At 37.1% G+C, this 22,721-nt stretch overlaps 1 protein-coding gene across 1 annotated transcript in view; it reads right to left on the reverse strand.

Moving 5' to 3' along the window:
- The window catches only part of DENND4C (DENN domain containing 4C), a 74,223-nt gene that overhangs the window by 13,853 nt on the left and 37,649 nt on the right, over positions 1 to 22,721 (reverse strand). The window contains exons 11-25 of the mRNA XM_027670697.1: positions 20,190 to 20,290; positions 17,199 to 17,417; positions 16,089 to 16,234; positions 14,938 to 14,973; positions 14,591 to 14,721; positions 13,635 to 13,767; positions 12,964 to 13,170; positions 12,166 to 12,294; positions 11,348 to 11,492; positions 10,874 to 11,020; positions 8,563 to 8,688; positions 7,614 to 7,754; positions 5,320 to 6,467; positions 3,563 to 3,743; positions 1,875 to 1,984 (exon numbers count right to left, since the gene is read on the reverse strand). Of these exons, the coding sequence (XP_027526498.1) occupies positions 1,875 to 1,984; positions 3,563 to 3,743; positions 5,320 to 6,467; positions 7,614 to 7,754; positions 8,563 to 8,688; positions 10,874 to 11,020; positions 11,348 to 11,492; positions 12,166 to 12,294; positions 12,964 to 13,170; positions 13,635 to 13,767; positions 14,591 to 14,721; positions 14,938 to 14,973; positions 16,089 to 16,234; positions 17,199 to 17,417; positions 20,190 to 20,290 (3,100 nt within the window). The remainder of the gene's footprint in view (positions 1 to 1,874; positions 1,985 to 3,562; positions 3,744 to 5,319; positions 6,468 to 7,613; positions 7,755 to 8,562; positions 8,689 to 10,873; positions 11,021 to 11,347; positions 11,493 to 12,165; positions 12,295 to 12,963; positions 13,171 to 13,634; positions 13,768 to 14,590; positions 14,722 to 14,937; positions 14,974 to 16,088; positions 16,235 to 17,198; positions 17,418 to 20,189; positions 20,291 to 22,721) is intronic.

The following is a 22,721-nucleotide window of genomic DNA, read 5'->3' on the forward strand; positions in this document are numbered from 1 at the left end:
CTGACTTCTCTACCTCCTTCCCTGAAATGGTGCGTGGAAAGAGAGAATGGAAAATTGTGGTCAGTTCATCACACATTTTCTCTGATGCTCCTTCCTCCTCACACTCTACCCCTGTTCCAGTGTGGGGTCCCTCCCACAGGAGACAGTCTCCATGCTTCTCTCTATGGGGTCACAGGTCCTGCTAGAAGCCTGTTACAGCACGGGCTCTCCTCCACAAGCTTAGTCTTCTTTGGGTATCCACCTGTTCCAGCATGGGGAGGATGGCTGCAGGGGGAACATCCTGCCTCACCATGGTCTTCACTGGAGGCTGCAGCAGAATATCTTCTTCCGTGCATGGAGCACCTCCTACCCCCTCCTTCTTCACTGACCTGGGTGTCTGCAGAGCTGTTTCTGTCATGTATTTTCACTCCTCTCCCACAGCAGCATTTTTTCCCCTTCTCAAATATGCTATCCCAGCAGCACTGTCACTGACAAGCCTGGCCTTGGGCAGAGGTGGGTACATCTTGGAGCCAGCTGGCACTGGCTCTGTTGGACCTGGGAGAAGCTTCCGGCAGCTTCTCATAGAAGCCACCCCTGCAGCCTCCTCACTACCAAAACTTGCCATGCAAACTCACTACAAATGGAAAGCCATAAAGGTGGTCTTTGCCTAATAAAAGTCTCATCACTAAACTAGATAGAGAACTGGAGAATATATGATAAAATTAATTCTGTACTGAAGAATGGGACATACACCTTGACTTTTTGGCTTCCTCTTACTTGTTTCACTTGCATGGGAAACAAAACCAAAATCCTACCATGAAACACAGCATCTAATATTTTAGATATCTGCCCAATGACATTTTTATTTTACTATACTATGCCCCTTACATAATGCAGTACAAAAGTTTTACAAGGCTCAAACATAAATGAAAACAACGTAGGACCTAGCAAAATAACTCTACAGCTGAAAGAAAAGTGTCCAAGGCAAACAGAGTGACTGTTGCCTATATATCAGAAATCATCTAGAAGCAATAACTGAAACAGAGAGGCAAACTAAAACATCGTGTTGGGTTTGGCCGGGATAGAGTTAATTTTCCTGTTAGCATTCTTTATAGTCCCGTGTTTTAGACTGGTCACCAGCTCCACCATTGTTTTAGTTGTTGCTGCACAGTGCCTTATACACCATCGTGGACTTTTTCATTATGTACCCAACCCAGCAAGGAGGCTGGGAGAGGACACAGCCAGGACAGCCGACCAAAAAGATACTGTATAAAATCACACTCAGAGATAAAACTCTGTATATGTTTGTTTTTACAAGACAGCTGTTCCTTGGGGTGTCATGGTGCTGACTGACAGTTGCATTGCTGGGTTTTTTTTGTTGTGTCGCCGTCCTTTTCCCCCCCCCCCCAATTCACTTATTAAACTGTCTTTATCTCAACCTTCAAGCTTCTTCTTGCTTCTGCCCCTTCAATCTTCTTCCTCATCCTGATGAAGGGGGAGTAAGCAAATACTTGTGTGAGGGCTTTGCTGCTGGCTGTGGTGAACTCATACAATTATTTACTAACAAAACATAATTTTCATGTGGAAAAAAAATTTAAACACCCTACAAAAATGTCTGTTTCATCTCTAACTTCTGTTTCACTACAAGTTTTGATGCTTCCCTCAACAGCCTTTTCTCTCTACATATGAAGGATACATAAAAGCATTTAAGACACTCTTCTTTTTTAAAGATGTCATACCCCAGGCTACAAGTATTAACCACCTAACCACCTTTGCAGTAAGAATGAGAAAATGATGTTTTGAAAAAAACAATCACAATCCAACTAAACAGGTAATTAATGCATACAGTAATAATGAATAATTTCAGCTTTCATCTATGAGTGTATTAATCTTACCTCCATTGCACAGTTCTGGAAAATGCTGGATAAACTAGTATTATGTGAAGAGCTGTGCTCTGATCTCTCAGAATCTAGAACTTTCATACTTCTGGGGAATGAAACTTCACCTGCATAGAAAGAGTTGTTTTGTATTTGCTTTGTATTCAAGCAAATAGTAATTAACCCATTCCCAAAGAAAATAACTGCAGCTCAACCAAGGCAAGAAAATTGTACCAAAAGATGTCCAAAGGTATGTGTAACTCACTGATATTATGATTACAATATAAATAAATATAATGCTTGTGATTAACATTTCAAGGTTATTTTTCTAACACAATATATCACAGATTAGTAAAAGAAAAACACAAAAAATAAAGACTGGCAAAGAGCAGTAAGACTGCTCAATGTATATACTCTAAGAAGTTGGTGATGATTTCTTGAACAATACATCCATGTGTAAATTGTGAAGAGAAGGACAGTACCAGGTGAAATGCACAATATGAAATATGCCATTACTGTGCTTCAGTTTTCCCTGGCTAACATTGCAGTAAAACAAATATGCTTCTTTGGTAAGGCTCGGTTTCAGGGTTATGAGTTTCCGTCTGGAGAAAGGGAAAACGAGTTGTAATATATTCACCAGAAGGAAACAGTGGAATTGGCTTTAGGAGGCAAAATTATCAGCATTACTTTTTACAAGACCAAACTTTTCTATTGAAAAAAAATACTACCAGCATTCCCCTATTATAAAGAAGGCTCTTCTGTTTTTTCAGCTCAAGCTTATGTTTGTGAACAAATTTGACATAGCTTGTTGGCTGTCACTCTTTATAGTTAGCTCTTATAACCCTTCTAACTAACTGGAACTAGAAGATACCTTTCAAGATTTTGTGAGACAGGGCCAGCTTATCTCCAGTCTGCAAGACAGTTCTTCCTCTCCTGATGCAGATAGTTTTACAATATTTGTATCATTTTTGTATTGCAAAGAGACCTAAATCAACCCCAGAGCTGGTTCAGTAACATATCTTTTTTCTCAAAATAAGAATCAAATCTGAACTGAAAATTATTAGATTTACTTAATTCAGTTTTACATGTGGCAGTGGAGAGAAGAGGACAATTTAGCAATAGGCATATAGTCATCAATTATTTACCTTCACAACTTCAAATGAAGTATGTATCCAACACCTCCTACTCCATGGTAAAGACGAAAAATTTTTGCTTTGGGTTTTTTGTGTGCTTAGGGCTATGGAGTTGGTTTTGTTGGTTTGGTTTTGTTTGCTTGTTTACCTCCTCAAAAGATCCTTCTCTGTTAGTTATGCACCTATTGCGGTTTTCAAACTGCTCGTCTTTTCTGTATTATTTCAAGAACTTTCAGGGTATTATGACTACGTGAATGAGCAGGTCTTTCTTGCTATAACTAGTTAGGAATCTTCCTATCACATACAGAGGAACCATATTTTTATGGTTAAATTCCTGCATCTCGTATCAGCTTTTTATACATTCAACAAAGAGAGAAACATTAGCTAAATATTTACCACTGCAAGAGAAGAATGCAGAACAGAAGTGAAAATTTGCTTTAAATTCTCTTAAGGGTTTGAAATAATTTCAGATTAGCATTGCTTTCACTGTTTTAATGATTTCACATACAATAGTTTTCCCTGTTTGTTGTATTATAATCAAGTTATGGGGAAAACAAAACCAACTAATCTCACCTGCACTGTAATGCTGTCTTCCTGCATCTCCACTGCTACTGCTACTGCCAAGACTAGTAGTGCTTTGTCCAAGCTCATTTGTAATTAGGCCTGGGGCTCCAATTCTTGACGACAGATTATCTCCTAAAATATTATCTTCAAAACCTACAGGGAAGTTATAGTCTGGTTGGTTGCTTTCATCCTTTAATGTAAGAAGAAAAATAGTGGGTTTGAGTACTTCCACATCCATTATTTGACTTTCATCTTTATCCTAAAGAATAAATAATTAAACTCGCAGGTTAAGATTAAATCCTGATTTAAAAAAATTGGTAAATGTAAGATGTAACCTCAAAAAGTGCAGATAATGGATGAAGCAGGAAGATATTGAAAAAATGACAGGCTTTAGCAATGAAAATACTTTAGCTGAGGATCAAACTGAGTGACAAAACTACAGGGATATAAACTTATTCATTACAGGAGAAAAAGGAAAAATTATGCATTACTGTGATTTGTTAGACATTACAAAAAATGAAGGAATTGTCGGAAAAAAGGTTCAAGTTGAAGTCACATTCTGAGAACTGAAAATAGGAATGAAAGATACCAGCTGAAATGATGCAGCACTAACACAGTCACCAAGACACAAGATGCAAGAAAGTACAATAATCAGGATATTAAAAAAAGGTGATTTAAAGAAATAAAATAGGAGAGACTGAAAAGATGCTTGAAGAAAAGTAGAATAAGTCACATCAATGGAATATGAGCCATTAAACAAAATTCTATGTAATAGGTCAACGTAATAGAAAGGCACAGAAGATTCCTAGATCATAGGAAAAAAATCTCAGGAAAGAAAGCAAAGCATTGAGTTTTCACTGTCATAGGTAAAATCTAGGTAAAAACAAAATTAAGAATTTTTAAAAATTTATTTAATACTGGAGACCCTATTAGCAACATAAGTTAAATTTGTTTCATGTAGAAATTAAGCCAGCTATCTTCCCCTTCTCCACCTTTTATGAACACTGGACAAAGAAGACAGAATTTGAAAAAGGCAGCCTGAAGAGGAGAGACAAAAGAGCCTTACAACCAAACACCAGATTGAGGGGTTAAGTGGATCAAGCAGAGGTCCTTCTAAGTAGAGAAAACTGTGTTTGAAGGCACAACAACAAGACATGTAGAAAAGAGGAAGTTACAATATTCATCCATCTATCTCCTCCTTCGATCTTGTAATTACGCTCTGAAATGTTTTACTCCGAAAACGACTCTGTTAGTCACACAAGAACCATAACATTTAGCATCCAAATTCCCGACAAGAAAATTTACTAGATCTCGGGCTGTACCTTACGACTTTCAACTTTAATTCTCACCAATATGACTTCTTAGGTTTGTGATTTGTTTTCACAACCTTAGTTTTTGTATGAGAAGACAGGCAGTGTGGCATCATTTAAGGTAACACAATTTTGTCCTTACTAGGGTTTCTTGGCTCAGCTTCTTCAAATATAAAGATAAATAAATAAATAAATGGGGGGAATGCTGAGAACAAAAAGTTCAAACTTTCTGCATCAAGACCCCTTAATTTGCTTTTGTCTGAAATGTATTTTTTTTAATGGCAAGGATAATACCTTTTGATGGTAAGTTTTAATACCATGGATAAAGCGCAATTTTATTAGCTAATATAAGTCAATACTTAATAAAAAACACCTCCTTCAGAAGCAATCTTCTGAAGACAGAAGTTATCCCTCTAACTTTGTCTCCCCAAATTTTTCATATTGAAAAACACTTACCTCATCATCTGAGTAACTATATGCCGAAGTTACAACTCCCCACATCTTACTGGCTACATTGGCAGCCTGCTTCATGCCTGATTTCAAAACATCCATTTTTGGTCCAGACAGTATATTGTCTAACTTCAGATTGGATAAAGTTGTTACGACAGTTCCTAACGAGCCATGTTGAGAAGAACGACCCAGTCCTGTCAAAGATGAAGACCGCTCCTTTTGGACTTGTGGATGGGTTTGTTGCTTTGATCGTCCAGTGAATGTTTTGGATCTGGAGACAGGAGGACTTCTTCGATTTTCATAAGACTTAGGCGATGGCAGGACAGGATCCAAAGGCAGGCTTGACCTCCTTTCTTGGGAGTGACCAAGTGTATCAGAAGCTTCTGCTTCCTTATCTGGCTTATGCAGTTCCATGCTGGGAAACTTACTACCTAATGGATTCTTCAAATTCATATAGCTCTCTATTTCATCTGCCAAATTACGTGCTGCAACTAGTGATACCAACTTTTCCCCAGGTTCTGGATAACTTGGCTGCATGCTGTCAGTAGCTAGCAAAGATAAAGGGTCCAAGCCTACTTCAACATCTTCCCTTTCGATAGGCTTAACCACTCCATAAAAGCTATTTCTTTTGGCAGTTGCATCTTCGGATTCTGGTTTTTGGGTTTTGGACCCAGCTGACTGTTCAAGGTTCATGTCTTCCACTGCAGTCATGTTTTCACCTCTTCCATTCTCAAGATGCTCCTGCCCTTCCCCAGGTTCTTCTACCACTTGTGAAGACTTATGCTCTAGTTCCCAAACAGTCTCAGTTACACAACTCCAAGTGCCACTTATATCAGAAACCTGATAGTCAATGATATTTTCAAAGCTGTGGGATTTATTCATATGACAGGGTGAAGTTTTGGCTCCTGATAAAGCTGCTGTTAGAATCTTGGCATCCGCTCCCATCATTTTTGCTATTTCTTTAGAATGCAAGTCCAAGCTGCCTTTTTTTAGCAGCATTCCTGCTCTGCTTTCACTGCTGAAACTGCAGCTTCTCTCTGAAAGCAGTTTCTGCCTCTTCTGTCTTTTTTCACTTGTTTTCTTAGGAAGAACATCACCAAAGACGACATCTTCAACTGAATCCTGAGTTATAAACACTGGGCTAGAAACAGTTTCTAAAAGAGAAAATGCATTAATATGGTATCCATAGCCATCAAAAATGTTTATTTTCTGAAATCATGTGAAATCTCCTTTATCTCCTTATCAAAAGCTCATCTACCTCCAGCAAAGAAGAGGTACTACATCTATGGACTGAAGGAAGGTAAAATTCCAAGTAAAAATTGCTCTAGTTGTTTGTGGGGTTTTTTTTGTTTCGTTTGGTTTGTTTTTTTCCCCAAGAGCTATAGTCATAGACCTATACATCAAACTCCGTAGCTCATTCAAGTTCTGAAAAAAAACTATCGTGTTTTTGCCCAATACAGATGCATTATTTCATTTATGACAGAGCAGTATATTTAGAAAACACTAATTAAATTTAGCATGTGGAAGATACAAACTGATCTTATAAATATTCCTATTTCCTCAGGGGAATTGGGAATATTAATTGCCTAGATAACTTTCTGCTACCATATGAGGATCTCAACAGAGGACCCACTGTACCATATCCAGTCCTGGAGGATGTTTGAGTTTCACATCAATGCTGCTTCTTGGCTAGCCATCAGTTCTTAAAATTGCCAAAAAGGTTCTGGGCAACTTTGTATCTGAGACTCAATTCTTTGCTATCAAGCTACACTGAAACTGGACTACCTTGTCCTAGTAAAGCACAGACACGAAGGCAGAAAAAAATTGAGCCCCAAGATTTGGCTTTTATATATCCATAAATCTTCCTCATCGTAAATCTCCAAATGAGTAAAAAGATTTCGTACAACACAAAGACGACACGCGTTGTTCCCACATTATATGTGGGCAATGTAAGCTACATGAATAAAGAGACTTGTCCAAGATCAGCAAGGTTTAGATGACAAAATCCAAGAGTAGAGACACTTAATTCTCTTTGTTTTCTAGAACATTACTGAAACACTCTCAGTGTGGGACAGGGAAAAATCTGGATTTTGATCTACTCAATAGTGATTTTCAACCTCAGAATCAAGAGGTTCTTCCTAAGTCACTTGCAAAGGATAATGCTGGAATGCAAATGTTATATGAGGCATTTGCACCTTGAATAAAAGTTTTGTTTCTTTCCATAACATGAAACAGATTGCAAAATGCTGTAGCACAACAAGACCAGGATTTAGCAAGCTCTGTTTCACCCAGTGACTTACCCCCACTGCATTTCCTTCCACTGATATCAAAAATGCCAGATGGAACTTTCACAATACTGTTACCCCAAGCAGGTGGATCAGCTGGACTTGGAATTTCTGTATTCAGCTGTTGCTTTTCGTAAGATTTCTCTGCAGAAACCTCTGTAAGAAAGAGAATGTCAACTTCACTAGATTAACTAAATAATTTCATTTGCACTGTTAGGTAAAACATAAACTCCAACGTTGTTTCCTTATGTAATAACAGCCTAAAGGATCAGTCCTACTAGGTACTGAGCATTTCCTGGAAGTAATATCCAGGGAGGTGACAGTCACCAGTATTATGCAGAGACTGCTTAACTGTTCACAAGCTTACAGCATTTGCCAATTTCTCCCCCTGGTATTTTTTCAATTAATCAAAGTAGAGTAGGAACAGCAGTTTGCACATTTTCATGCAGGGCTACTTGTTTAATGAAGCTTTAGAAGCTTAACTCACATAAAGGATCTAGTAACCCAGGTATGAAACACATTCAGTATCGAAAACAATATAATACAGGAAAACTAAGGGCAAAATTTGGACAGAAGACAGAAGATAGATAGATAGATAGGGTCATCTATAGCTGGGAAGAGTTCGTAAGAAAAAGTAGTGTCTTTTATTAGGTCAACTGGTACAGATAAAAAAATTGTCAAGATTTCAAACATATAAATGAGAGCAATGTAAAATGTAAAATACTGTGTACCCCAGCACTTGTACAATTTCTCCATCTATATTAAATTAGGCTAATAAAAAGCTATTTCTAACTGTATGTATTCCACTGCCATTATTTAGGGCACAGAAGTAATACAAGAGATTTTATAAAGTTATATTTTGAGCTTGGTAACATTACTAATACATCAAGTATTTGTGGTAGTCTAATGCATGAAACCCATTTATAACCAAAAGCCTTCATCAACTTAAACATGCATACTTAACCTTCTATTAAGTCTCTAGCTCTAGAAGAAATATCTTTGTTTAGCTGTGTTTCAGTTGCAGAAAAATTATCTCCACCATCTCTTAAAAGTTCATCCTTGGATCCGTAACCCTGGTCTGACTGACCACCTGTTTGAAGAAATATAAATATGTACCTTAAATTTGTTTCTCCTTCTTAAATTTGTTTTTCAATAAGAAAATAAAAGAACTGAAATTAATTTGTTTCACATGTTGTTTCTTCAGAAAAGGTCATAGTAAGATCTCCAAAATGCCTAATTTGTAGACAGATCTACTTGGTGATGATGACAGCAGAGATAATTACTCTATACCAATCCAAATTTACTTTTCTAATTAAATTAAAGACCAGTTTTTCCCCCAGAAACATTATGGGGACTAAATGCTTTTAATGCACTGTGTCCCCTTTCATTCCTTTCCTATCTCATTACCATGAAATATTTAACTGCTGGACAAGCTAAATTCTCAAATGCACCTACAAAAGAAATTTAGATGAGCACAACAGTAATGAAGCAAGCTTCTAACAATGAATACAGTCCTGAAAAAAACTGTACCATAAACTGTGCTATATCTTTGTACTGCAGGGCAAAGTATAAATTGTAACAGGAAAAAAGCAAAAATGTAAACATTTTTTAAAAGTCTGTTCTTCCACAATACCAGTAATTTGACACCTCTAACTCACTCACTCAAAAAAAAGGAAGTTTATAGTAGTCCAAAAAGTCAGTCATAGGAAACAATCTAGAAAGACTGTCTTTTCTCTGTTATTTTTATCTGAAGTGCTGCTGCATGTGCAAAAAGACAAATATACTATATGGGACATATCCCTCAGCAACATGTTAAACAGGACTGTTTCTATGCTTTAGAGTACCTATTAGAATACATTACTGTACCAAAAAAGATCAAAGTGTAAGTTACTGAGTGTGAAAGGTGCTAGGAAGCTCCATAAAACTTGACTGACAGATGTAATTTATTTACCATGTGTATTACTGTTGGTTTATTTTACCAACAAATAATAAATAGGCAAAAAAAAATTATAAGTTTGAGCAGACATCTATTAATACAGTTGCTACTACATTAAAAACCTTTTATATAGAAAATTAAGTTCTGAATTTCTTTGGTTCTTATTTTCTATCTAATTTCAATAATGTTAGTATCCCTGCTTTGCACAGAAGTGAATATACCCTATCAATAAATGGGTGAATTACCTGCAGAAGTAACATTCAAGGGTAGAAATAATGCACACGTGCATCCAAGGCTTCACACCATATGTCTGCACCCCACACCGTGATAGCCAAGGACAAATGCGGCACCCAAGAGACAGCAAAGAGCAAAAAGCAGAGCAACAAAGAGCAGAGAGAAGGGAAGTTCAGTAATCTAGGCAGACATATCGGATGAAGCACAGGAATCAGACTCACAGTCCTTTTTACAAAGGGCTCAAGATATTAAAAACATGAAGAGTCTGCAAGAACCATCTGTACATTAGGTTTTGAAGTACACACAGAAAGGAAGTTTAGTTGAGACTGTGCACAGGTCGGATGTGATCAGTACTAAAGCAAATATGAAGAACCATGCATTTTGTCTTGCCATCTCAAATAATTAACTTTCTGTGCACTCTTTTTAATTTGGTTTATCTGGAAGAGGGCACACCACATTTAAGGTGGAGTTTTCTGCAGCTTATCCCATCTTTCCATTCCCAGTGTCTCATAAAAACTGCATTACAAGGTTCAGATAATTTCTGTATTTATTTCAAAGTTTAGCAACTACCATTAAGAAAGCTGAATATGGCCTTTAATGGCATATTTTACTACAATCAAACATAACACACTAATTCCATGAATGCTAATTATGCCTTTCTGGAATATCATCAAGGAGAAACACTTTCAAGCGTTATCTTCTGATCACCTCAACAAGTATCATTCCTGTCCTCTAACACAGAGAAGGATTTTACTGACACAGACTATCACTTCTATGAATAAATGATAACATTCAAAAATTAAACAGCTTCATACCTTTTCTGAAGATTAACACAAAAAGCAAGGTATGTGAGACCACAGCAAGACATTTATTTTAACTTAACAGTATTTCTGCTATGGTTCATTCTAATAAGAAACATGATCTGCAATAAAGGAGTATTATTCAACAACAATGTATTTCTTTTCTACGCAAGTTAACTTCATGCTTCAGTCTCTACAGCTTCAAGGGGGGAAGGTTTTAGTTATGGAGGGGAAATCAACAGGAGACTAAAAAAATTTAGGCTTTTGGGGAACTGTTAGTAGTGAAAACCAGCAGAATCTAGTACCTGTGCTAGAGTGATTATCAATGGAATCAAGCCTGACTAAGTCACTGACGAAGAGGGTGTGCTCCCCACTGTTAACATCATTAGAACTATCCACGCTACCATGGCTCACCATGTCCCCATCACTTCCACCTGTGGGACTCTGCAGAGCTAAAGAGATGAATGAGAGCTGGTTAGTAAGAGAGGATTTAACTTCTCAGGTTTTTAAACAAATCTAACCTTTTCAGACAACAGTAAATACTTCTGCTTGCACATATAAGAATATGAAATTCTAGCAACAGAATTCAGACAATTAACTCTTCACTGTGCGAAGGACATTCTAATACTGTTCAAATCATCAAGTTGGCAATTATCAATTTCTATATATTTAAGGACAGATTTTCCACTTCAAAAAGCCAAAATGTTAGCTGCAATCTCTCAGAAAGCACATCATGCTCTTGTTCAGCAGAAATAAATCCATTTCAATTAACTTATTACCTGATATCAAAGGCACTTGTGGGCTCTGTGTTGATTTCTTTAAGCACTGCCTAAATTGTGCTGTGCCATGAACTACGTTTCGTACCTTTGTCCACAGGAATATGCCACTGCGGTTACTGCTAGGCCAAGAAGACTCTAAAACCGCCTACAAAAAGTGACATTGCAATGACAAAAACAGTAAGAAAGTTACACTGAAGAAACATGGTACGGTGAGTAGGTTCTTTTCCCTACCCAAAAAACACATTTCCTGTAAACCATGTGAAGTAGGACAAACAAATTTTTATGAGCCCTTCCACAGCTCAGTATACAACAGCTGAGTAAAAATAAACAACGGATCAAGATTTCTTTAAGTAAACAAAGTGGGCTTTGTTCTTATTTATATATTTTGATAGCACCACATAGTATATAATGAAGTTTCATCACCATATTACAGGAACTTGGAAGCAAGGAAAAGAGGGGCAGGCTACATCCACTAGCCCAGTTCCAGCCTTCATCCATCTTGGATCTCGCTATCTTAAAGAATATACCTTGGAACACACGTATTTGACATGGAAGCACCAGCCAGTTCCAAAACTTGCAAATGGAAACACTTTAAATGTATATTTCAATAGAATTTCTGGTTAGTGAAACAGCACAGGAACGTAAATTCATCAGTGTAAAACCATGCCGTGTAGATCCAGTCAACTGTAAGCATGTCCAAAAGAATTGCTTGACCAACAGAATCAGCAAATCCAAGTGAAGACCTCTAAGAAACGATGTTCAAAATGTGTTACAGGACATTGGGAGTGACAATAGCAAGAGAGACACTGGTCCCTTACCTTATTGTAATAACCATAGGTAATAGCATTTGGCTGTATTCCAGCATTTTTCATTTCAAAAAGGACTCTCACGGCCTGAACAGGTTGACCCCACAGTCCACAGAGCTGCATTACTACTCTGTAGCAGACCTGTCAAGGTACAGAAGTTCAGAAATGAACTGATGACAGGAATTGTGAAACAGCTTATGTTCTTCCCTGATTTCCAACTTTTACACATCTGAAAGGGAAAGCCACGTGAGAGCAACTTCTTCGTCCATACACTCCACAGCCTGAAGAGGGAGCAAAAATTAAAGAGGAAATCACAGGAGCTGAAATAACATCAGCAGTCACATTGTTGGGTATGCTGATTTTTTTTTTCCATTTGGCTCCTTTGTTTGAGAAATAAAGGAAGTAGGGAAACACCCATGAGAAGATCAGGATAACTTGCTGCTGTGTGCCTGTGGGTTCTACTGATATAGTATGCTGCACAAACCCATTATCCCATCAGTGCGATATGGCTGAAAAGCATTAAATCAAAGTGCATTTAAAAACAGGGATACTCAAGAATTTTCTTCTGGAAGTCATTTGGGAGATGATTAGCAACACTAAGCTGGAGTATTTAACCCAGCTGACACTATGCTGGGGATGAAAAAGGAAATTAACTTCCAGTTGCCCTAATTAAGCAGACTTATTTGAGATGGTTTTAAAGTGGCTTTAAAAAAGGTCAAACCTTAACCTGGTGATGGCAGCGAAACAGGCTGTATTTGCACCTTCTGCCCTATTCCATGTTCATGGTAGCTTTTTTTTATTTGCACTTGCCTCATCTAGTGGTTCCACATCGGTTTTCCTCATTTTAATTAGAACATCATATGCCTGCTGCAGTGCTTTGACCTTGGGATGTGCAACTCTGACATAGGCTGGCAGACAAATAAACCACAGGCTGTAACTGTGACTGAAGAGACACTTAGCCCACTGTGGGGGGCTTACGTAATACTTCTTGGCTAATTTATGGGCTGTTTTTATCTCCTGTGATGGTGAAAAAAAACAAAAAAGCAGACAAAAGATACAACATTCTGAATCTAGAAGTCATTACTAACTCAGATACTGGCTTCTTAAGAGTAAGCATTTAATAATAATCCACGCATTCAATGTAAGATCCCTTCTTACCACTCTCTTATTAAGACTCTCTGCAAGCAAAAACTAGCATCAGGATTAATCTTTTTTTCCCCATTAAAGCATTAATTTTAATTTAATTTTATATTACAGTCTAAAGATTAAAAATGCATTTGACAATAAACTGTAATCTCAGATTCTAATTTGTTTATCTGTTCTCTTCTCTTTCGTTTTTTTTGCAAGTGTTCATTCTCAGGAGTTACAAAGACCAAACCTCTAACAACATTAACTTACAGTATAAATAGGTAGTGGCAGTTTTACCAAAAAATTCCTATCTTTCAGTGTTCATGCAGTGATTACAGTGAGACTCATCTGACCTGTTTTGTCCTCTTTGCCATGAGTGCTGGACTATTTGAAATGCTACTTCCAGCTGGGTGTCTGCTGAAGGAAAGCTTGAGCTCCTGTGGCCTGTCAAAGAGCTTGAAATCTAGTCGTGGGAAATTTTTATAGCTATATAGATGATTAAAAAAAAAAAACAAACAAAAAAATAAAAGATTTTCATATACCTGCTCACAGCAGGAAAGCCATACAAAGACACTGGTGTGGAATTACTGACAAACAGGACAGTAAAGAATGAGGGGGAAAAGAGAAGACAGCAAGCTCTTTTTAGCCTTATTCACAAAGATACCACAAGAAGATGCCTTGGACATTAAATCTCCAGAGACAAAGGAAATAAGAAACAGACTGCTATCCAGGTCATGAAAGTCAGGGAAGCACAGACGATGATCAACAAGGACAATGGCTGAAAACAGAACCTTCATGATCTCCAAGAGAGACAGGAAAAAATCATACCCAGAGTGTCTGAAACTCCATAATTTCTGCACAGGGCTGAAAAATACTGAATTCAAGAAATCTGAAAAGCGGATGTTTTATTGTTTTGGTTCATCATCTGCAGATTAATAGTACTGGGTAGATTCATAACCCACCCTTCATCGTTCCCAACCTGGAACAAAGTGCACGGCACTAGCTACAAAATACACATAAATGGCTCAAACAGGAAGAAAGACATTGAATAAATGTAGAAAAGTATTACTATGACGTTGGTAAGAAGTTACTGAAAAATTAATACCATAATCCACATGCTGTCAAATATACACACAAAAAACACGGACTTTCAGAACTTCAGAAACTTACCAGAATTTGGGCAGCTCCTATCTTTCTACAGGTTCTTTTAAGCACTGTTTTAAAGCAAGTCTTGCTCTAACATGGAACATCTACCCTTCTAAATATGTGAGCAGTCTAGTTTCACTCCATGTCGCTGTTTAACTGGTACCTGTATTTTGGCACTCGGTCCTGTCCATCATCAGCAGGGGGCTCTGGTGGCATTATGAACACTGTGTGTTCACTTTTTAGTGACTCATCAAGCTCAATCAACCGAGCATCTTCAACAGAATCTACATCGACCTGAAAACAGAGTTTGTACACTAAGTACAGAGTTTGGCTTTGTAACAGAAATGTCCTCTTTAACTTTAATTACGTTAGAATATGTAAAAATATATTTAATATATGCTGTATTTGATTAGATATATAAATTATACTTGTTCTAATTACTCAAACACCAAATCCACAGCCTTGTCTTTCCATTTTCAGATATTCCTAAACATTCTGAAGGATGAATACCTTCTCTCCTTTTTCTGTTCCTTTATCTGGAAAGAGCTGGGAAAAGAAAAAAAAAAAGTTTCTTCTCAACTCAAAAAAAAACCCCTAAATAATTGTATTAAAGCTGTGTCATTTACTCAAATATTAAAGAAGAAACACTAAATTTCCATATTACTGTAGAAGCAATTAAACTGTTTTTCAAATACTTCAGTAAAGAATTCAGTAATCAGCATGCGTTCAATCTGTTGACATTATCTACCAAACACAAAATCCTAAATCTACCAAAGGAAAAGTGCTTTCATAGATGAAAGAAACTTCTGTTTTGCAGATATTTTCAATATGACAACCTGCAATAATATCAAATTATTAACTAAGTATTCTCTAGATGCATAGCCCATACTTAGCAGAGAGAGAAATAAAGGCAAATAAATTTTTAAATCTTACGTTATTGGTTTTTTACAAGTGCTAATTTGATTAGAATCAATACTGAATCAAAGACTCAATCTATAAGAACTTGGTATTAAAATGAACGTTCTGCCCAGAAAGAATCATATATATGCACCTTAAAAAATAAATATTATTCCCTAGCTCCTAATTTTTACACTGCAAACTTGTCATTTTAAAAATGAAGCTGTAAATTCCATGACCCATCTAGACCAGAACAATATTGATGAGACCTCAGGAAAAAAAAAAAACAACAAAAAAGAAAAAAAAAAAAATGGGATACAGCAACCTTTCTCCTATAACAAACATGCAACGAAAGGGGAACCTACTTATATAAATCAGTTTTGACCATAATTGGAGCATATTTTAAGTTGAAATTGTGTGAAAAGAACAACAATGCAGATGACCACTAGTAGTAATTCCATATTAGAGGGAGAATAATTAACATTTAAAGGGAAGACATAGATGGCATTTTGCTAATGTCAGCTACTGGTATTTCTTGCATTATCCTATGGATTGAAATGCTACAGGGCTTTAATCAAAGTTTCTTGCAATAACACAGAAAATTATGACCATCCAAGAAGATGAAAATCATGACTAAGCAATAACCACCAAGAATTACAATCCCCTCAAACACTTCCTGCAAAGGGTATCTACCTTCTCAACTAAAAGCCAGGACAATAAGACAAAATGAATAGAAGCATATAACTTATTGCTACATTTTTCACCTTTTCTATGCAGTCATCAAAAAATGCCAATCCAGTATCCTTGTCGCTCACAAAACTGCACTCTTCAATAAAGCGGCTGAATATTTGTGTTTTGGTGAGATGCGTGTAGAACTTGGTATAGGCACGGTCTCTGCTTTTTAAAAACCCTGGTTATAAAAGGGAACACACAACTAAATACCAGTTCCATATGAAATTAACATATAAATTGTTCACAAAAAATATTTAAGGTTTGGCTTTACCAATAAAGTATTGGCTTTATCAATAAAAACAACTATTTATATCACTTGCATTTGGAAGATTAAAATAACAGCAATTTTTTAATAAACTATTTTTTACCACTTAACAATACAATCAATCACCCCATGTAATCCACTTACTGTGTTTGTTGACTCTTGGTGCAAGAAAAAGATTATGATCTCATACAAAAGCATCTAACAGTTAAAAAAATACTAAAAAAAATATTATGATATCTTAAGAGGTAATGGGCCTGATATTTAAGACTCTCCAAACTATTGTTTAAAAATTTCTTCTCTAATCTGTCATCCAATAATTAAAAAAAATCAACCCCACCAAAAAAGAAAGAAAACTCACACCACCACATACAAAACAAAACACCTGTGACATTTTATGTAGCATTCAACTCATGAACAGATCTGAAAAATTAACAGTGATGAGGAAAATTACATTTTCTGACTATTGCTTTATTACGATTTAGATCTTTGCCCCACTTTCTAATATTTTCCCATTTATACCAAGACCATTACTTCATTATTCATTACTGTGCTTTTAGTATTTTAGCTCTGTAGAAATTCAGAAATATTCTTCCATTCCCAAGAGGTGCCCTTAAAAAACATGCCATGAAGACAGGGCATCATGTTACCCAAAGAAAACTTTTTTAATACCAGAGCTAGTGCAAACCTCCATTTCTATGCGTATATATCTGTGTTCTAATCAACTTTGAATAGTTCAACTTTATACAGTTGCAATTTTAAATATTGCCACGGATTGTACAACCAAAGGGAACTTTGACCTTTTAAAGTTACACAGCTCCTCAACCCTAAAGTTTTAACACTGCCAACACTACCAGCAGCTGGTTTGCCTCACCCTCACCTTGATGATCAAACAAGGAATCAGCAGCAGTTGCTTTATTTGAAGGTGCCTGCGTGATTGGCTTGAGGAATGTTCTGTAACCCTTTAAAATAGATGCCATGAAACGGAGAAAAGCCTCCTGGATCTCCATCTCGAGTTCTATCATCTTCTTCTGCCAGGAGAAATCTGCCTCTATAGGAGTCATTTCCACTGCAGAGCCTTCTTGAGTTTTTCTGTGAACTAGCAATGAACAACATGTACAGTCCTTTATTAAAAATTCAGTGCATTCAAAAAATTTTTTCTACTTGCCCATGTTCAGAAATGACAAGCACTAGAACTCCTGTAATAATTTCTCAATTTAACTGGTCCATATAAAAGGCAGGTTACCTCAAGAGCTGATTGTGTGTTTCTCTAACTCATGCAGCAGTTTGGGACATAAAAAGAGGATGGATGTCAGCTCAGTTAATGTTATTCTATGCCCAACTGAATGTAGTCTTTCAGTAATAAATCAACATGAACTCAAAGCACCATGTGTCCCCTCTCTGCACCCAAGCAGCTCCTCTTGGGCTGCTCTACAATCGTCAGTCTCCTCTTCAGGCCTCTTTAGGCCTTGGCCTTGATTAATGACTCCTGAGCAGTTAAGCTCCCCATGAGCTTATCAGAAACACTGTCTGTTCTCAGCAACTGCTGCTGCCTAAAGAACAGCTGTTGCCTCATGGAAAGCCTTGGAACACTATCTGCCCAACTCATAGCCTGAATGGAACAATATTATCATAACTGGACTTTCGAGGAAAATTCCAGTAGTTACCAATCTCCAGGAAGGATACTGATAGACCATCTCGTAACACTACGAAGACCAGTCCTAAGCCAAGCCCTCTGAGGTCTCCTGGGCTGCTGCGACTGCACCAGCACCTCCCCGGCACCACCCAAGAAGTGGGACTTCTTGGAGCTCACCAGCTCCCCAGTTTGTGACAGTCCAAGGACAACAGTCAAAAGCTGTCAACAGGATCTGGGCTAATACCTCCACACTCTTCAAGGCTCAATCTGTCACCCACTGAGGGCTGCCAAGACATCCAACACTGAGTATCTGACTAAACTCGAGGTGAATTTTTAACAGGTAGACATACCTTTGTACACAATTCTTTGTGTCTGTTGAATGCATGTATGAAGGGATTTAAACACCCAACAGCAAGCATAGTATGAGTATTTCCATCTCAGATCTGTACTTAAGTTACTGTGGTGCTTACAGTAAATCCTATTAAATAACTTTGTAAATGTTAGTCAATGATGAAGTGCTGTTAACACATTTAGACATAAACCTGGGCCTTAGTTCGGATTCAGCTCCTTAGTCTAGGGGTAAGTTTAGACTCAGTTGCACCCAGGCTCCATCAGGAGTTTAGAAGGCAAGGGGATCCTCTCTGCACCTCTTGTCTCAGCAGTAAGGTTTCCCTTGCTCCTTTGCATTGCCAGTTAGCAGTCCCTGTTAAAATCATTCTGCATTGATTCTAACCCGATTTTCCTTTGCATGCTTCATCCATGTAGTAAGTAACAAAGTGAATTTTGGCACTGAAATTCGTTGGCATTTTCGCAAATTTTATATTACACCTGCTTTTACTGATACCTTTGCTGGTGATTCTTTAAGTGACCTAAATCACTCATTTGTGACACCACGTTTTCCCTGTTCTGAAGATTGTGCATCTAAAACAATTCTTCCAACAAAAATTCTAACATTTTAGTGCACCAAAGGGTAGAAACAAAAAGGTGACATTCAGAGTTTACTCTTGCATTCTTAAAAAAACCCCAGCAACAAGTATTGCTGAAAATTATAGTTTCACACTTTATATTACTAAAAACACCATCTTCTGCTTCTGGAATTTACAAATTTTGTATATCTTGTGTATCTATGAGGCTATCATCGTCTCCTTCCCCATAATGATGTAACCTAACACACCGTGAACCAGATTACCTGAGAGAACCTATCTACAGTAAGAAAGAAGCAATAGCTGAAAACTGTTAGGTCAGTTAGAACCTTGCCCTTATCTGTCCAAGTCATTAGGCTGAAGATGGTCAGTTTTTGTTTTTATTTTTACTTTGCCAAAATATTTGTCAAAATTTAGTTACTCCACTATTCTCGTAGAAAAGTCATTATCTAAGAAATTCACCAGTACTGGACCCTGGAATCTACTGTCAGCCTCTCCTCTGTGCCTTGGAAGATCATGGAACAGATCCTCCTAGAAGCCATGATGAGGCACATGGGGGACAGGGAAGTGATTTGAGACAGCCAGCACAGCTTCACCAAGGGCAAGTCCTGCCTGACCAACTTAGTGACCTTATATGATGGAGTGATTCCATCAGTGGACAAGGGAAGGGCTGCAGATGTCATTTATCTGGGCTTCTGTAAAGCCTTTGACATGGTCCCCCACAACAACTCTGAATTGGAGAGAGACTAATTTGGTGAGTGGACTGTTAGATGGGTAAGAAATTGGTTGAACGGTGGCATCTAGACGGTAATGGTCAACAGCTCAGAGTCCTGATGGACATCAGTAACAAGTGGTGTTCCTCAGGATCTGTACTGGGACCAGTGTTATTTAATGTCTTCATTAATGACACAGGCAGAGGAACAGAGTGCAAATTTGCAGATGACACCAAGCTGAGTGGTGTGATTGACACATCTGAAGGACAGGATGCCATCCAGAGAGACCTGGCCATGCTCAAGAAGTGGGCCCGTGGGAACCTCCTAAGATCAAGTGCAAGATGCTGCAACCTGGGCTGGGACAACCTCCGGTGCCAATACAGGCTGAAGGATGGACAGATGTTTGCTGAGAAGGACTTGGGGGTACTGGTGGATGGAAGGCTGGACATGACCATGAGTAAAGGCTAAAAAAAAAGCTTAAATTTTAAGAAGTCACAGAAAAAAAAGGGTCTAAAAAATAAAATTCACACCTCATGTGATAGAAGGAAGTCCTTACATTTATATACTAAGTACAATTCATTTTATTTTTTCTGTTTCACCTGTTGCCAGCTGTGAGTGCAGTTTCTTTAAGGTGCTGAGCAGACTTTTACATGGCTTTTTGGGAAACTGCTTCCAGTTGGTGCTCTTCTTATCATCTGATCTGTAACACAGGAGAGAAAAAAATGGACATATAAAATACAGTTAGTATAAAAAAGAACTCAACAGCCCTAGGTTTCTTCATTTACAGCAGGTAGTACCTAAAAAACATTATTTTGAAATTTTGTCAGTGTCCCTATTTGTTACAAAGAAAAAAACCAGGAGTGACATAACTCAGAATTTCATTTCCTCAGATACAGAGCAGTATAAATTGGGTAATGAGTAGAGTTTTGTCCAGTCTGTAAGGAATATGTGGATTAAGACTTGATTTAGACCTTTCAGATGATCTCCCTTCCAGATTTTTCTATCAATCTTGTTACTATATGTAACTACTATCCAAAGTCTATTCTACCATTAACGTGCCATACTGCTACTGGTACAAATAAAAGGCAGTTCTGAATACAACATGAAATTGTTACGGCAAAATGCTGGAAGATAATTTGGTAACTTTATGGTCATATGGTACACTGGAACATGTTTATGGCAACTCAGTCCCATCTTCAACAGGTCTAGGAAGATTGGGAATTGAGATCATAGTTGGAAAATTATGTGGTTGATTAAACAATGGAGTAAATTGCCTAAAGGGATGCTCATCTTCTTTAAGAACAACAACAGACAAAATGCTAGACCACCTTCAAGTAGTTGGATATAGAGATTAGTAGGGAGTAAATCCCAAGAACTTCTACACCTCTTTCTGGAAGGCAGAAGATGGGGGAGAATTGCTATTACAGAGAGAACATCAAACCTTGTGGCCATGAGACCAAAACAGTTATTACTATCCAAGCTGATACTGTCACTAGTTGGTTTTGCACTTTGCATTTTTGAGATCCTTGTTCCATTATTATTTGCCCTACTGGCAAATCAACACAGGAATATCTTAGGAAGGAAGTCAAAATTTCAGAAGTTAAAGAAAAATTTCATGCTTACAGATGCCTTTGCCCATTCTTCCCCTGCAATAATTGCATGCCTATAAATAATTTAAGTGGTACCATTCCAAAAATGTCAGGAAAAAATCCTGCTATCAAACCTTTGCCCTAAAAAGGCTATTCAATGAACTTTCAATGTTAACTTTCACAGAGATAGTTGAAAAAAAAATTTAAAAAAGCATTAAGGAAGATATTGAAAGAATAAAAGGCCCTCAGTATTTTTCAGCATAGCAGCAAACCTGTTCTAGAAAGACACAGACTGATTGATGTACCAGAAAATACTGCATTTTTCAAAAGTTATTTTTTTATTAAGCAGTCTTTCCAGGTCAGCAACAGTGCTGTTAAATGCTTTTACACACAAAAAGAAGAAGAAAAAAAAAAAAGCAAGCAGCGTTGCCACTGAAATAAAAAGGGGCAGAAACAGATGTGGATAAAACTGAATGAAACATTAATCTTTATTCACTAATAACACAGTATTTCAGAATTCTCTATGATCCTCAACACAAAGTGCTTTATGGACATTTGGGTTTATCTACACATCTCCAAAACTGAAAGATATACTAATTTCCAAGTTAAAAAAGTTTTATAATGAAGGTACCAACATCTCACATTTGCCTAAGTCAAATGTTACACAAGTCAAATGTTACAGATGCCAAATTTCTCTGGGAGCCAAATATGTCATACAGATAAATGCAAAATGGGCAGCAAAAAAGAAAAAGATCACTTGACTATTGAAAGAGAAATGGACTTTTAAAACAGTAAAAGAAAAGGTGCAAAAGTCTTTCCAGTTTGTCTCAGAGAGACTTTTAGTTCAACAACCAATCCAAGTAACATTGGTACTTGGTCTTTCTAACAGTCATCCCAACAGAATCTTGACATCCTTATCTGCCTGTGAAATTTCCTGTTTCTATTCTATTTTTCAGCAACCCAATCTTCAACTTCCATTCTACTTATGAAGAAAAACACCAAAGTATTTTTCACTGCAAATATCTTCAAATAAATAAGTTATCTTCCTTGACTTTCTTCAATGCATTCCTCCTTCACAACACCTGTAATTATTCTTTTGGTGGCATAATACCAAAATACCAAACTGGCATAATGCCATACCGTGATGAAAATGCTTTTTGCAGTGTTTCTAACGGGGACCTAGGGGAAGCAGAAAAAAAAGCAAATAAAAAAATAAAACCAATCTGCTCCACTGTTTACCATTTCCTGTAATGTTACTAATAAAACAAAGCATTTCAGCAATATAAAAGAAAAATTTGCTTCAATAGAGTAAGGGTCCTTCTGAGACAACAGAAACCAAGCATTCCACTGACCCACAGATCAAATGACTAAGTCTAATCCAAGTTAGTAAAAGACAAGAGTTAAAAAGTGACATTAAGTAAAACTAAATGTTTAAATTAAATTAATTAAATTTAAATAAATTTTCATTTTAATTAATTTAATTAATTTTTAAAAATCTCACTAAAAAGTGAGATTAAGTAAAACTAAATTTTCACAGAGAAA

This window comes from Neopelma chrysocephalum, unplaced genomic scaffold, assembly GCF_003984885.1.
Source record: "Neopelma chrysocephalum unplaced genomic scaffold, ASM398488v2 Primary Assembly neopelma1_96926, whole genome shotgun sequence".
Classification (NCBI taxonomy): domain Eukaryota; kingdom Metazoa; phylum Chordata; class Aves; order Passeriformes; family Pipridae; genus Neopelma; species Neopelma chrysocephalum.